The sequence below is a fragment of the Macaca thibetana genome, chromosome 13, assembly GCF_024542745.1.
Source record: "Macaca thibetana thibetana isolate TM-01 chromosome 13, ASM2454274v1, whole genome shotgun sequence".
In the NCBI taxonomy this organism is placed as follows: domain Eukaryota; kingdom Metazoa; phylum Chordata; class Mammalia; order Primates; family Cercopithecidae; genus Macaca; species Macaca thibetana.
In genome coordinates, this window is record NC_065590.1 from 38,013,341 (window position 1) to 38,030,528 (window position 17,188).

General features: G+C 42.1%; 2 protein-coding genes across 3 annotated transcripts in view; one reads left to right on the forward strand and one right to left on the reverse strand.

Moving 5' to 3' along the window:
* The window catches only part of ANTXR1 (ANTXR cell adhesion molecule 1), a 238,832-nt gene extending 223,948 nt beyond the window's left edge, over positions 1–14,884 (reverse strand). Inside the window, exon 1 of the mRNA XM_050754435.1 lies at positions 14,365–14,884. Coding sequence (XP_050610392.1) covers positions 14,365–14,516 — 152 coding nt within the window. The 5' untranslated portion in view covers positions 14,517–14,884. The remainder of the gene's footprint in view (positions 1–14,364) is intronic.
* Positions 1–17,188, forward strand: part of CNRIP1 (cannabinoid receptor interacting protein 1) — a 1,091,934-nt gene that overhangs the window by 396,030 nt on the left and 678,716 nt on the right. The gene's annotated exons all lie outside the window — the stretch shown is intronic.

The following is a 17,188-nucleotide window of genomic DNA, read 5'->3' on the forward strand; positions in this document are numbered from 1 at the left end:
AATTATGAGAATTCCTTAAACACGCCTGCATCATTTATTTCATTTTCTGCATTGTCAGTTCTGCTCTTTACTGCTTCTTTGGTGACTTGAAATTTTTCCACATTATTTTATATTTCCTTAACTGTTCTAGGTCCCTTATCTTCTCATTTCGTATTTTATCTCCTGTTTCACAAATTTACTGTTTTATTTAACTTAATTGAAGTCATATGGTGCTACAATTGACCTTATCTTTTTTCGCTACTGAAAATGCTTTCCATAAATATATTATTCTTCTACCTCAGGAATTTTGTTTAATCACTTATCTTAAGGTGCTAAAGTTTTGTAGGCCCTATTTTCATCCTTGAATGTGGAAAGGTATAACTTGGCTTGGCATTTGCTTCCAAAATAACTTACACATACACACACTTGCATCATCTCACACTTATAAACTTCTCAAAGGAATTAATCTGGTGAAAAGGAGTTAGTCTTGATGGCTAAAGTAAGCTCATGTTGTTGTCCATCAGCTAGGGGAGAGTGGGGAATGGAATCAACCCCAGTCATTTCCACAAAGGAACTTCACCTTTGCAAGGGTTGTCTGCTTGTTTTGGACACAGTTACATCATTCCAGCTTGCCATATGTAGGGGCTGTTTTGGCCTGGCCTCTACTTCAGGTTTGCATTGTGCTGTACCTGGTGGCCTCATTCTTGATCCCCAGTACATCCACATAATTAAACACAAAACTCTGCTGTTTCCCTGGAGGCTCATGATCTAGTGGAAGGACTCAGCAGTGCTGGACAGGATCACAGTCACGGAGGTGCCTGGTTTTCATAGGCATCTCTTGTGGCTTGGTTTCCCCGTTGACTCCCACAGAGCAGCTGCCTCTGCATGATGCTGATGCCCAACGGCAACAGGGCTCCAAGGAGATGGTTCTCATCTCTCTCAGGTCCCCACTGGACTGCAAACTCACTTCTAGATCTGGGATTATTCTAGGGGCTCCTCACAGATCTTTCTCTGCATATTTTTTCACAATTTGGCAACAGAGTTGAGAGTAGACCCTGGCTTGACCTCTTTCATACTCAGTCCATCTGCTTTATTTCTAGTGAATTTCTAACGCATGTGTTGCATGTCAGTGTCAACGCTCTTAGTCTCTGGACCTGATGCAGCGTCTCCTAGACACTTTCTTCGACTTTTTCTTTTGGGAGATGGGACAGTTTTAGATGACAGAGGGGGAAGGAATGAGGGAGAAGCTAAACATTTATGCTCCAGATCTTTTTCTGAGGTCATAAACTTGCTTTCTCATCTCCTGTTAAGCCTCTCAGCTCATTTTTCGTTTCAGCTCTTATGATGCCCCAAAACAGCACTTTCAAAAGTCACCAATGCCCTTATTTCTGCTAAAGTATATGGCTTTTTTTCAGTTCTCATCTTGCTGGGCCTACTTATAGTATGCCACTTATTGATCAGCAAACTGATATTTGAGTGCCTGGTTGGTCCTTTGGAGTCTATATAAAGATGAATAATTATGACACTTGACATTTACTGAGCACTTACTAAGCAGCAGGCATTGTGCTGGGCACCTTACATTCATTGCCACTTAATAATGACAGCTAGCATTTCCAGTATGGCCACCGCTGTTCTGAGCACAACCTTATGTGACACATACTATTATTATCTCCCTTTTTCCAGGTGAGGAAACTGAGTTCATAGAGAGGTTAAACAGCTTACTCAAGGACATACAGCTAGTATGTGGTAGGGCTGAGATTTGAACCCAAGCGGCCTAAACTTAGAGTCCATGTTGAAGTCCATGCTTGTCCAAGCACTATGCTCATAAAGTCTTTCTGGGTTTAACCCTGTGCTCTTAACCATTAGGCAACACTGCCTCCCCATGGAAGGGTCAGGAAATGTACAATTACAGTTCAAAGTGTTAGGTGCTAAGATAGTGAAAGGTATTAAAGAACTTCCGCTAATTGTTATGGGAATTTGGGAGTGAGGATTCCAGAAAATACTTAAAATTAGAGCACTTAAATGGAAGCAGGAGTGCTGAAATGGCTGCCCATTTTAATGGAACAAAGTGCGCAAGGTGCTTTACCTGTTTGACCTTCAATCCCCTTTCCTTTTGATACTGTCTTTTATAACAGTTAATAATCAGGATGACCATATAATTTAAAATCCAAACTGAGACATTTTTGAGAGTAAAAGAAGACATTCATAATTATGCTGGGACAACAAGCATAGACCAGGTCTGTCCTGGGCAAATTAGGATGTTTGGTCACTCTGTTAACAATGAGTTTTAACGTTTATTTATGCTTAGTGTTGTCTAATAGCATCTGAAGTTTCATTTTACCTTATATTGTTTATTATTGTGACTGGTGTACAGTTACAATTAGGATTCTTCACTTTTCTGTTATTTGCTATAGAATTCTTATTTGCTATATAATTTCTGCAAACCTGGAATCTGCATTATTTTTAATGTCAAGAGTGGTGGTAGGGGGACTATGATTCTCATCACAGTCCTTTTGCAATCAAGATATTGGGAAAGCCATCTTCCAGGAGGTCCCTACAGGTATTTATTAATTAGGGCTGCATATCATTAAGCATCAGGGGAAAATCAGGTCAGGTCACTGGATGAAACCCCAGAGGACAAACACTAAGGGTTTTTCCTCTCCATCTCTTGAAAATGGACCACTCCACGGCTTGTCATACAATATGAGTTGTTATGGAGTTAGGAGATTCTGAATAAGGAAGGAACTTTGAATGAAGAAATAACATAGAAAAGTGATTGTTCTTCTTATTATTTTTTCTTACCACAGGGAGCCCACAACTAGTAATAGGAGGGGACCATGTACTAGTAATCATCTCAAAGGATAAATGGGCAAGCATCACCTAGTAAAGATGTGTGTGGTGGTGAAGGGCATTACAGCTAAAGGCAAGAGAGGGCAAGGATTAGTTTGGGGAACTATGCAGCACAGTTTTTTGAAAATCAAAAAGATGTGGGATATGGTAAGATATGAAGTTTTGGAAATGCATAGTGACCTGAGCAATAAAGGTCTTGGACACTTTGCTGAAGAGTTTACACTTTATCCTGAAAGAGCTTTGGAGATATCTAAGGCGTAAGAGGTGACAGTTAGGGAAGATGGTATCGATATTAGATTTGTGTTCTAAAAAGATCAATTTTAGAATTGATTGTCAAGAATACAAGGTGGGGAGAGGGGTAAAGAAAGGAAGCAAAGAGACCAATTTAGAGAATATTTCACTGGAACTGGGTGAAAATGGTGAATGCCTGAGCTAAGACAATGACAAGGTAGAGAACAAGGTCAACCTGGGAGAGATATGGCAGTGGATATTGTCAGGCTTGAGTGTGAACAACAGATTACCCTCATATCTCTGGCTTAAGTAGCTAGACTTATAGTGCCACCATTCACCAAGACCATACATTGAGGAGGAGATGATTTCAGGGGAAAACATCTGAATGATCACCCCTTCCCCCACATTGAAATTCTGTACCTCCTTGCCTCACTAATACAATTCTTTGCTGGTTCTCTGACTGTTCTGCTTCTTCTCAGTTCTGTTTAGTGGATTTTCTTCTCTTGCCCAGACAATTCCTGTTAGCAATTCCTTTGGGTTGGACCTTGGCCATCTTCCTCTTCAAACTCCACCTCTTCTTGGCATTTTAAAATCCTGATCTTATCTTGATATTATTTATTATCCATACCTGCATTTTCAACTATTACCCTTGGGCTTACAACACTCAAGTTTTTATTTTCAGCTCCAGGGTATCAAGCCAACTGCCTACTCAACATCTCCACGCACATGCCCTACATGTTCAGACTCAGCATGTCCACACCAACTTCTCTTTCCTTCTGATGCCTGCTCCTTACTGTTGCAACCCTTCCCTCTCCCATTCACTCACAGCCAATGGCTCATCCAATCCTGCTAATCCTTAATACAAAAGAACCCCCAATCTCATTTATTATTTTTTTCCTTCATTCCCACTGCAAACATAGATGATAGATACGTATTTCTAAAACACATACATAAGCTTGACACTTTTGTCCTTAGAAAACTTTTATCTCATAACCTATTCCTGATGGAACAAAATCCAAACTCTTTCCAGATTATTTCCCTGTCACATTCATATCACAAAGAGTATGTGTTAGTTTGCTTTCCTAAATGTTGCCTTTTTCTTTACTTTGTCACCTGACAAAATCCTGATCAACTTCTAAGCTCTAGATTCAAAGTCACCTCCTCCCTCTCATCTCAACCAAAAGTAAATTATTTCACTGTTTCCCCATCTCTTCTACAAAACTATGAGCTCCTTAAGAACTGGTACTTGTTTTAGGCATTTTGTGATTCCAGAAGTCTAGCACAGCTTGATAAATATTGAATTGATACATTCCTTATCCTAGCCAGGCAGTCCTGCTTGGAATCTATGGAGGTATCTTTTGTTAGAGGACCATATTTTCTTTCTCCAGGGGTAATTGCTAACACCACCACCACCACCATGACCACTGCCATCATCATCATTATCATCATCATCACCTCCACCTCCACCATCATCACCATATCACCATCACTGTCATCACTACCACCACCATCACTATCATCACTACTACCATTATCATTATCACTATCACTGTCACCACCACCACCATCACCATTATCCTTATCCCCATCACCATCATCATCTTCTTCATCACAACTGTCAACATCACCATAATCACCACTATCACTATCACCATCACCACCATCACCATCATCCTTATCATCACGTCCACCTCCACCACCATAACCATCACCATCACCATCTATCATCTCAGCACTCATGTGCCAAATGATTAAAGGTTTTAATCTTTACCACACTTTTGTGAGACAGACATTTTAATGCCTATTTGATTAACAATACTGAAGTTCAGAAAGGCTAAATAATTTTCCCAAGGTCACAATGCTTGGTGAAGCGTTGAGCTGATATTTAAAGCTGCTGATGCCTGATTCCGAAGTTGGCCTTCTTAAGCCCTGTGTTAAGCATTCCTGTGAGGCACATTTCATGTAGGGACACTTACGAGAAAGGAAGCAAAGGAGTGTCCTGGCTAGTAAATATCATGGCTTAAATGTATATGTACACACAGCAGGACCTGGCAACACCGAAGGGCAAAACATGGCCTCTCAGTGACCTTTGCTCTTCTGCCTTCATATTGTATGTGGCTTCTTCTGCCACCATCCAAAATAAGAGCTCTGCCTGTAGCCCAGCTACAAGGTGTGCGCTGCCTCAGCTATATCCTCACCATAAAGCCATAAGCATGAGCCATCATTATGGGGCAGCTTTTCTTGTCTTTCTGTTCAGTCTTACGACTCACTGAGGGAGGGACCTGAATCAGAATCAACTGAGAAGCTTTTCCAGAATACACATGTCCTCCTCAACCCTCTGAAGTAGTGATCTGGCCCTTGGTTGAGAACCACTAGTTTAGCATATTCGTTCCCAAGGTCTACAATTTCCACTGGAGGTCTTATCATGGAAGCCTCCCAATTTCTTCCTTCAGATAAATGCCCAGATGTGGTTCTTGGGTGCTTGGAATCAACATCAATGGCATGTCCTGCTCTGCCCTGCCTTCTTTCAGTCAGGAGTTCTCAACAAAGGTAGTACCAACCTTAGAAATAAGTAGAGAGGCTGTCATGTATTGGGCATCGCAATGAACAGAAAGGCTAATGGTATTTAGAAAGCAAGGAGGAGGAAAGATAAAGCAACCTACAGTCCATTACAGGGAAACACTGTCCCATCAAAAATGCCAGCAGCACCCTCATTGAGAAGCACAAGTCGGAGCCCAGATACTCTTGATTCAAACTCAGAATCAGCCCCTGCAGTGTACAGGCATCCTCTGAGCTCTGCTGCTGCAGTGGTCTGTGTTCCATGGGCTGCTGTCTTTCCCCAGCCTTTCAAATTCCCTCATATTCCATAAACTACGGAAAAAGAGAGTTTTGTCTTTCAGATATATTCATGTAACACTTAGGTGGCAGGAGAGCATGTCTAATCTCCATTTCCACTTTCCATTTAATCTAATTTAATCCCCCGCCCACCTCACTGAATGTTTCACCTGAAGTATGGGGAGAATGTGGAAGGGAGGAAAAGAGAAGGAGCTACCATTGCCTCTTGGGCACATTTGAAACATCACATCTGACAGTAATTCTAGGTTGGTGAATGCTGTATATCCAAGACATGGCTCAAAACTGACCTTTCTCCAGAAGTCTTATCTCTTTATTCTCTCTCAATGGCTACTTCTTTCTTGCTTATTCAAGCCAAAGCAAATTATAATTATAGGTTTTCAGTAGAAGCTTTTATTGTCCACCCATATCTGGCTTTTCCGTCCATCTAGGCACATGGAGGATTATTCTTCAAGTCTTTTTCCATAGAGTGAGGCTATCTGACCAGTTCTGACCAATGGGCTATGAGTAGAAGGACACACATCACTGCCGGCTGGAGCATTTCATGGACAGCCAGACATCATCTAGCATTCTCGTCCCTCGCAGCCCTGATGGTGGCAGGAGGTATCAGGAAGCAGTCTCCACCAGCCTGGCTCCCAGAACCATCACCATAAGAAGAGCCCTGCTGACTCCTATCAGGCATGTAGTATATGCAGAGAATAAAACTTTGTTGTTTTGTGTGACTGAGATTGAGGGGTTATTTGTTACCACAGCATAACCTGGCCTACCTTGATTGATTCAATGTTCTTTTGCATATTTAGATTTTTTTTTTTTTTAATCTTTGTGCATAGATCATGAGTCAGAGGGGCTTGGGTTTGAGGCTTAGTTTCACCACTCAGAGTGACCTTGGGTAACCCCTCTAAACCTCGGTCTCCTCATGTGTGAAATAGTAATGATGACTGTACAGACCTTCTGGAGGTTATAAACACTAAACAAGGTCATACAGGCAAAGTGTTTACTATAGTGTCTGGCAGGTAGCAAGGGCTCAGTAAATGTTACTTCTTATTTCTTATTGATCTAAAATTGACTTTACTTGGCCTCTTTCCCAAATCCTCATTGAAGTCTTTAGCTTTGGCTGCCTGGAGTCCTTCTAACACTTTTCTCCATAAAAACCTGATAGCCTGGGACTTCTTTCTGTTTATTTTGCATTCCTTGCACCTCCCATGGCAGGACATTGCTTGCAGTAGGCGTTGTTTTATCCACGCCTATATTGGAATACACGCTTGTGATCAAAACTGAGTACGTCATCTATGCCAAATGAACGGAAGAAATCTGCTGAGTCAAATTGGAGAAATCTAATTAGTTTTTCAGTATGAACCTGACGTGTCTGAAAAACATGTCAACAAATGTTCAAATATTCTCTTTGTCTTTTATTGCAGAGTAATCAGTGGGAGAGGCGAGACCCAGTCTCTTGGCCGCATACCAAACACAGACACACGTTCTAAATTAGCATAGAGCAAATCCCATTTGCATTTATATTACAGCCAAGTCTCCCTAATTGATCCCAGAATTTGTTTCTGGACCACGAGGAGTCCTTTAGCATTTGGACACAATTACAGGTTATCTTGGGACAGGTGCCTTCCTCCAACGCTCCTTGACACTGAGTTTAACCAGGTCTCCACAGCTAAATAAAGCAGAGGTAGTTACTTGGCTGACCCACACAGAAACACAAAACAAAACAAAAGAGTTTTGCCATATTTATTTTTATTTTTGACCCATATGCCAAACCATCCAGTTTGCAGGCAGTCCTACCAACTATTGCCTGGCCTGAAAGGCCCTCTCCAAATGTGGAACTTAATTGGAGGAGCATTTAAAACCAAGCATTAAGTCCACCTCAGTACAAAAATAATAATAATAAAAGAAATTCCTGGTCCCAATAACTACTTTTCTGATGCCCTTTAAAATTATTATTTTAAAAGATAGTGTGGCAATTCCTCAAAGACCTAAAGACAAAAATATCATTCGACCCACCAATCCCATTACTGGGTATATACCCAAAATAATATAAATTGTTCTATTATAAAGACACATGTATGCATATGTTCACTGCAGCATTATTCACAATAGCAAAGGCATGAAATCAACCTAAATGTCCATTAATGATAGACTGGACAAAGAAAATGTGGTACATATACACCATGGCATTCTATGCAGCTATAAAGAAGGAGATGATGTCCTTTGCAGGAACAAAGATGGAGCCGGAGGCCATTATCCTTAGAAAACTAATGCATGAACATAAAACCAAATACCACATGTTCTCACTTATAAGTGGGTGCTAAACGATGAGAACACAGGGACACACAGAGATGGGGCCTATCGGAGGGTGGAAGGTGAAAGGAGGGAGAAGTTCAGGAAAAATAACTAATGGGTACTAGGTTTAATACCTGGGTGATGAAATAATCTGTACAACAAAACTGCATGACATATTCTTATGTAATTTCTTTTTTAAAAATCTTTTAAGTTCAGGGTACATATGCAGAATGTGCAGGTTTGTATGCACCCCTGAACTTAAAAGTTGAGAAAAAGAAATTAGAGTATGACATGAGAAAAGAGGAGATAAAGTTGTTATTTGCAGATTATATGACTATATGTCCAGAAAACCCAAGAGAATCAACTAGGAAATTATTTGAAACAGTAAAATAATTCACAACAAAATCAACACAGATAGTTGTACTCTTTATATGTCCAAGAGAAAATAAGTTAAAAGTTAAAATGGAAGAAAATTTCCCATTACAATAACCAAAATGATCAAATACTTAGGAATGAAATTAACAATAAATATACAAGGTTTATATGAATTAAAATCCAAAAGCATATACAATATCTTGTAGCATCTTCAAGGTGCCTTCTATTGAACTCTTTGCTTTCCTTATTCAGAGTCAATTTTGCAGACACTAAGCCATCTTCCAATGTATTTCTGAAAATAAGCTACATCTGTGTGTTTTAGCATATTTACAGACTTCATTTCCTTTTTCCATCAGATTCAGTCTGAACAAATTACTAATTTATCATAATCAAATGTCCTGAACACACCTTAAAGTCTGACTCATTAAATAACCCTCCAGATCTCTGGAGCATTTCTCTGGATTGCAGGTAGTTGGAGTTCCTGATACTTTCCATCAACTACAGCTGATTTAACAGCAGAGCAGTAGCTCCTCAGTTAAGTAACCTTAATCACCTTATGCACCATGATTTACTGAAACTCTGATGCAGGGATTTTGCATTCCTGGAATCTACCCAGTTCCTCTAGTTGTATTGCCATGTGCTTCTCATTATGGCCCAATTGTACAGAGAAGATGAGTGGAAAGAGCTGGTCTGGGAGTCAAGGGCAGATACTGTCCTGGCTCTGTCGTGATCTAATCCTAGGTCCTTGAGCAAGTCATTTAACCCAGTGGACCGAACAAAGGTTTTCTTATCTTCAAATTAGGGACAGTTGTGCTTGCTCTACCTAACAAACAAGGTTGTCTTTGGGACCCTTGTGAGAGAACATGAGTCTGCAAGACTCACACAAGTTCCCAATCCAGTATTTCTTTTGTAAGTTAGTAGTTGGGAACTCAGAAGACATTTTCCCAGAAAAAAGCCAATACTATACCTGGTGGTGAAGTTTCCAGTCTAATGCTACAAAAATCTGTCTGATGATCCTGTCCCTGGAGTACAACATATAATAGTGGTCTTGCAAATCAGCACCACCAGGGCATCAACCAGTTGTGGGTGCTGTGGTTGGAACTCTGGGGGAGTGGCAACACGGAGTCCCTTTGTACAGTGGAAGAAAGAGAAAATTGGTGCCCAAGAGAAGGGAAGTGGCAGGCGGAGTCCGAGGTCTTATGGGGAAGGAGCACACAGTGAGCCTGTGGGGGGCCTTTAGACACATATGGATTTATTAGGTGCAGAAAATGAATGACAGGCAGTGGCTTTGGAAAGCCCTATAAATAAAGCTGCTCAGCGTTTACTCCTGCCTTCCAGCCCACTATCTCCACTTCTGCTCTCTTTCCCACATTCTATTTTTGAAGTCTTCAGGGCACACATAACATAGCCAGCCACTTGAGATTCATGATGCAGAATCCACTTTCTCCATTCAAGTGACTAAATAGCTCCATGTAAAATAGGCCAATACGTAATACATAAACATACATGTAATAACAGAGGGTCGGGGGGTGCTGTGAGAGAGGGAAGGTACAGTTATGTCTGTGGGTTGGTCAAATGGGTGCATTCATCTTGGAAGATCCCCCGGAAGACTTAAAAGAGGCTAGCTGCGTCTTTGCTTTTTGTTGAACAGAGCCTTCCAAATCTAACTTTTCAAATCCCTGATTGAATTCCCAGCAATCTACTTTTCCTGACTATAACCAGAAAAGCATGTTTAAGTGAACATGAAATTCCATCAGTATAAAGCCTTGCGCAGCCCAGTCCATCAGCCCAGTCGCCAAAGCCACTAATAATGCCCTATTGTGTTACTGTGGTATTTTCTAGGTTATCATTATGAAGTCTTTGCTCCTGGTTGAGAAAACATGACGTTCCATTAAATGTATAATCTGGGTTCCCTCCAGGCCAGAGACGCAGCTTGCTTAAAGCTGAAATGGGCTGAGATTTAATGTCATGGAAAAGAGAACCAGTTGCAGGGGAAAAGGAGTTGCAGGGACTGGGAGAAGAATGGTGGATTCAGTTCCCCATGACCCCTTGGTTTCAGACTGTAGACAGTGTCTTGCTAGCCAGAGGATCTAAGAAGCCCAAGGAAAAATGAGTCAGCATTTTTTCACTTTCCACTCTGGCTGTGGTTGGGTGCTGGACAGCACTGTGTGAGGAGGTTCTTTCTAGGACAGAAGATCATGTCTTTGGCGACCACCCAGGGGTCTGTTTGCCACCACTGCCTTTTGGCCCATCCCCCAGCTCTGGGCTCATCAATCTCATAAACTAGCCTGAATCGAGATGGTAAGCTGTTGGTGTGTGCACTATCGCACCAAGTTCTAGCAAGTTTTTCATTCAGCACAAAAATATCCTTCTCTTCCAGCAATAGAACAGCTAAAGGAAGTCAGAGGAATCCTCCTGAATGTCTGTAAAGGTCTCCCCACCATTTCTTTTCCTGGAGCATTTTTAGGTCCCCAGGGTGCTTCAAAGAATCCTGTGGTGCACTTAGACATTTACTCCAGGATTAATATAAAAGCAGCAGCATTCTTTATAATAGCAAGGGGCTTGGAAGTCAGCACGCTGCTTAGACTTGATGTTATTTTTAAAACCAATTCAAAATAACTTATTCTTGTTGAATATAAAAGTAATATATGTTCATTACAGAAAAATTAAGAAAAACATGTAAACAAAATTTAAAATTCTACCTGCTAGAGACAAATAGTACTGTCATATTGGTAAATAGAGACATACACATGTATGTGTTTAACTTTTTAAACAGGTGGAATCATAACATGGATGACGTCTTGTAATTGCATTTTCATCTAAAAGTATATAGTATATTAAGAATTACATATTTCTCCTAAAATAGCTTACAAGCTTGTATAACATGCAATGCAGGTTCAATACTATGCATATATCATATCTTAGTAAATCCCCTGCTGTTAGACACATGTAATCCTCAGCTTTTTATTATAAACAGCACCTCCATAAACATACATGTAGGTACTTCTTTGTGATTATCTGGATTTTTTTCTTTAGGACATGTAATTGCTGGATGGAAAGGTAGACCCCTCATTTTTTAAAAGCATTTGATACATGTTGCCAAATTATCTTCTTGTCTGCTATACACTATGGTAGCCACATGTGGCTATTAAAGTTCAAATTAGTTAAACTTATATAAAATTAAAAATTCACTTCCTTAATCGCACTAGCTACATTTCAAGTGCTCGAGTCACATGTGGCTAGTAGCTACTGTATTGAACTGCACAGATATAGAACTTTTCCATCAACCTAGAAAGTTCTACTGGACAGCGCAAGTCTAGAAAGACTGCACCAATTTACATTTTCCCTAGTAAGATATGACACTGCCTACCTCCCACAAATTGGCCAATACTGAATATTGTAATTTTTTAAAAGTTTTTGTCAACCTAACAAAAATTATATATTTTTTTCATTTCTTTGATTAATAATGACCTTTTTGGTTCATTTATTGACTCTCGTATTTTTTTCTCTTGTGAATTATGCATTTAGGCTATTTCCTATTGGGATTTTGCTTTTATTGCTTTTTATATGTGAAAATCAATCTTAAGAGAGTGATTTATGTGGCAATAGTTATTGCAACTTCTTATGTTTTTCATGGCTTATTTTTCATTTATAGAAGTTTAATTTTTAATATATTCAAATCTCTCTTTGTTTTCCTTTATGGTTTCTTCCTTGTCATGTTTTAAAAGCTCTAAACCTAAGATTACAGTAATATTCATCTAAATTATCTTCTAGTTCTTTGATCATTTCATTCTAAATATTTAGATTTTCAATCTTTCTGAAATTTATTTTTGAATATGGTTTGTAAAGTATAAATCTAACCTTTTTCTTTCTCCATGTTATCAATCACTTGTCCAAGAACCATTTTTTAAAAAAAATTAATGAATCATTACATACTGATTTGAAATTCCACTAAATGTTTACATGTACTTGGATCTACACGTATTTGTCTTTTTAGATTTTCCACTCTATCCACCTATTCTTTGGCCTTTACCATCCTGTTTTTATTAATTCACATTATAATACATTTTAATATTTGGAGAGAGAGTATGGCTTCATTATTCTTTTCCGAAAATGTTTCAGCTCTACCGGTTTTTTTTTTGTTTGTTTTTTTTGTTTTTTTTTTTTGCTAAGATAAGCCTAGAATCATTTTGTTAAATTCTTATCATCAAACTCTTTCAGAACTTTGACTGAAAAGTTGAATTCAATTTCTAAATTAATTTGGGGAAAACTGGTTATCTCTACAGTATCCATATCTCTCTAGTATCTCTACAGTTATCCATTCAGAGACATGGGGATTCTGTCCCCCGCTCTTTTTTTTCAGATTTTCCTGAATATCATTCCGAATTGCCTTTTTAAAAAAGCACGAAGGAGGAGCACCTCCGACTGTTTTCAGACACTGTCTCTGAGTCTGTGAGCTGGTCCTCCCAGCCACTAGAAGTAACAAAAGAAATTCCATTCCTTAGTACTGGAGCATATTTTCAGTATCCACCTTCTCATAAATCTGCAGAAAAGAAATCTCACTTTTCATCCAAAGAATCTGGAGTTCAAAACAGCCTTTACGGAAAAATCAAACTCCAGGGGCAACTGCAAAGCACATTTGGTGTCCAGCTAGCCAGCTTATTTTGCAGGACTCTTTTTCCAACTCCTAAATACTTTCCAGTCTGTGAAATCCATCTCCCTACCACTGTAACAGCAAAGCGCCTCTCCTGGCACTGGAGAGCTCACTCAGTTTTAATGAGCACGGATCTTCTGTGAGGGGCTTTTTATCGTTGAAGCTGGTTTTCAGCAGATAGCATGAAGCTTCCTTGGGTAACTGTGGCTTGGCAGACTTACGGGGATTTGGGAAGTGCTTCATTGGTCAGAATTCAGCTCTCCCTTCCTAAAGCCTAATCACTATCCATTTTTTTTTTCTTTTTTGCAAGGAAACCAGGGCTCCTGCATCTCCCTGGTAGCCCACCAGTCAAATGGTCAAGAGCTTGAATTCACCTACATCTGGGGTTCTCAAGTCGAAGGGGAGGGACATTTGGCAATGACTGGAGGCATTTTTAGTTGTCACCGCTAATAGAGAAGGAGTGGGGGGCGGGGGATGTTACTGGCATCCAGTGGGCAGAGGCCAAGGATGCTGCTAAACATCCTACAACGCACAGGACAGCCCCCACCACAAAGAATTACCAGGCTTCAGTCTCAGAAGTGCCAAGGTTAAGAAACCCTGCCTTTCACTCAGTGCCCGGTGAGAAGTATGCATTATATGATTAGGAGCAAAGATAATGCCTTCCGTGGGACAGCATTTCAAAACAAAACAAAACAAAACAAAACAAAACAAAACATACGACAGTTGGCTTTAAAATGCCCAAGCCTCTAACTTTAGGAGCGCCTGTGCCTGCAAGTTCTGTCTTTGGTAAGCAAGCCTTTCCCATCATCACGGGAGGGAGTCACAGAAACTCAGCAAGACAATAGCAGCCTCCAAGCCCCTTGCATGCTCCTGGGACACAGAAAGCAAGACAGAAAAGAAGTCTGTCCCCTTCCCAGCAAGCGGCGTCGCCTCGGCTGCGAGCTCTGGAGCCGAGGCTGGGAGGAGCGCGCCCCAACAAAGGCGCAGCACTCCGCCGCCGCCGGCCGCGCGGTCCCTCTGCGCCCCTGGAGATGCGCGCCTGTCCCCAGGCGACCCTGTCAACGAGCCCGGCCAGGGGCGAAAGCGTCCTCGCCCGCTTAGCCTGGGGTGTGGGGACAACTCGCGGCACTTACTTGTCCAAAATGAAGTACAGGTCAAATCCGCCGTAGCAGGCTGGACCCCCATCCTCCCGGCGTCCCCCTTGCCCGGCGCAGATGAGCACCAGAGTGGCCAAAGAGAGCCACTGGAAGCCGATGCCGAGGGCTCTCCGCTCCGCCGTGGCCATGGCCCGCAGCCCGGGGAGAGCAGGGTCCGCTCCTTCCCACGCTCCGCGAACTCGCCGCGACCCTCAGGGACGCGCCATCCGCGGGCCCCTCCTCGCGGGTCCTTTATTCCCCCTCGCTCCCTCGCAACTCCCCGGAAGCAATTGTCTGGAGGAGTTCAAGGTTTTCCCTCTGGTTTCCGCTCCGATGCTGTTTCTGGGTTTCGGGTTTCAAGGATCCCAATCCTGTCCTCCGCTTCTTGAAAGGGGAGGGCTGTCTCGGGCCGGGGCCGCCGGGCCGCTCCCGAGGCCGCGCCGAGGTTTTGCAATGGAAGGAGTTCCGTCCCGACGGTTCTTTGTCCCAGATTTTAAATATGATGGGGTGGGTTTCCAAATTGTTCTTGGTGGGGGGAGTGCTTTGCCTTCTCTCCTTCCTCTCTGCCCCCCTTTCTCGTTCTTACGGGGAAGCGAGTTCAAAGGCTGCCACCTTGTGGACAAAAGCGGCGAAAGCACGTGTGGGACCCGCGGGAGTGCGGCGGGGGCGCTTCCAGGCTTCGCGTATAAATCTCCTTGTCCTTACCATTCTCATGTGAGCTTGCATGTTTTCTTACTCCTTCCTTCTTCTCACGCACTTTCCCTTTCTTTTTCCATGACCGCCTCTCCATTCTCTCTAGTCAGTCCTTCTATCCCTTCTTTTCCTTTCCTATCCTGCATCTTTTGATAAGGTCACTAAACATTGGATGAGAACTTGTTTCCTCCAAGCACGGTGACTCCGACTCCCCAGGCTAGGACCTTTGCAAACAAGCCATTGTGCAGATGAGTAGGGGAAAACGGGGCCTTTGTGGTCTGAGTCATCAGAGTGACCTTAAATGGTCTTAGCCTGGACCATAAAAGAGACTGCTGGGGTCCGGTCTGAAAGCAGCACAAACAACCCTACAGAGTGTGGTACTCAGGGCTGCTCCCGGCAAGGAACAGCTGAGCCTTCTAAATTGCCACCATCTCCATCTTTCAGAGATTCTGTGATAATAGTTCTTCTTTTCAGCCTGTCAACTTTGACTTTTTCTCTCTATGTTTGATTTAGGATGAAGGAAGTAAACAGCTTACAAGAGTAGAGATGGTCCAAGCAGTTTGTAATTGGCAGGGAAGTTCTGTGCTAGCCTCTGTAAATTGGAGAATCAGCCTCTGAGCCCCAGTTCCGAGTGGTACCCCAGTTCTAGCTTCCTATTGTCTTCCACTCTGGGAGCCCACAGTGCATATGCATGTACTGTTTTCCCAGGATTCTTCCTCCACACACACATCTTCCCCTCCACTTGTGTGCCCCCCAGACCCTTACACCTCAATATGACAGTCCATGGTGGTTCCCCCAACATGTGTACCATGGAATCCTAGTGTCTTGGAATGCTCCACTAACCAATAATCATGTTGTCAAATCAGTCTTGAAGATTTGTCGTGCCTAGCACTGACCTGCCTCCAAAAAGAACCCAGTGTTTCTCACCTCCTGGAATTCACACACCTTCCACCTTGGGTGAGATTGACCTGTGAGTAATTAGTAAGATGGTGTGTGGCTTCTGAGGACAAGCCATGAGAGATGTTGTGATTTTTCTCTTCTCTCTTGGATCACTCACTGTAGGAGAGCCCACTGCCATGTGGTGAGAACATGCAAGCAGCCCCAAGGAGGGGTCAATGTGGTAAGGAACTGAGATCCCTGCTGGCAGCCAACACCACTTTGCCAACGTTGTGAGTGATCCATCTTGGACATAGGTGTCTGAGCTCCTGTGAAGCCTTCAGCTGACTGCAGCCCTGTCTGACATCTTGACTGCAACCTCCCAAGAGACCCCAAACCAGAACCACCCAGCTAAGCCATTCTCTGATTCCTGACCCACAGAAATAAGCTAATTTTTATTAGTATTTTAAGTCTCTAAGTTTGGGGGCAATTTTAAACGTAACAAAAGATCACTAATATATGCCTAGTATCATATTAAAGCCCTCAGAATTTCTGTAGGAAAAAAAAATTGCTGAACTGTGTTTCCCAGACTTACTTGACCTGAAACTTGTTTCATAGGTAACATGTATTAAGCCCATACTTTGGGAATTATTGCTCTCAGGAAAAAATAATTGGAGGGAGATTAAAATACCCTAACCATCCAAGTCTTCCTCTTCCGTATCTTCTTTCTCCTCAAAGGATTGAAAACCCATGCTGACCCCATTGCAGCTCGATGACTTGAAAGACAGTGAGGAAATCTATAGAAATCTGATGGGTAAGGGAAAGCGGAAACAGTGGCCAGAGCTGGTGAGAGAAGACAAGGGATATGACAATGTGATGGAGAGAGTGTTTATGGGATTGGCAAGGAATAGGAAAGGGCTTGAATGTGGAAAGCGGGTAGAGGGGCGGGAGGAATCAGGGAAGTATTAAGAATGTCTTCTCTCACCCTCATGCCCCCAGGGCCGTCTCAGGTTGTTTAGAGTTTAGGTGACAGAGGAATGTGTTGAGAGCTTTACAGGCAAAATAGTTTAGGAAATTACCCCGGAAGGAAGCAGGAGTTGTCCTGATAGAGCTCTTCAAAGTTAGAGACACTATTATCCAAGATAGATGAGGGCATAGTTCTTCCAGGGGTGGGAGGAGAGAGGATATTCCGTGGGAAACAAAGTCATGGGGAAGGGGAGAGAGAGTAAGAGGCACCTCTGGACAAAGATGG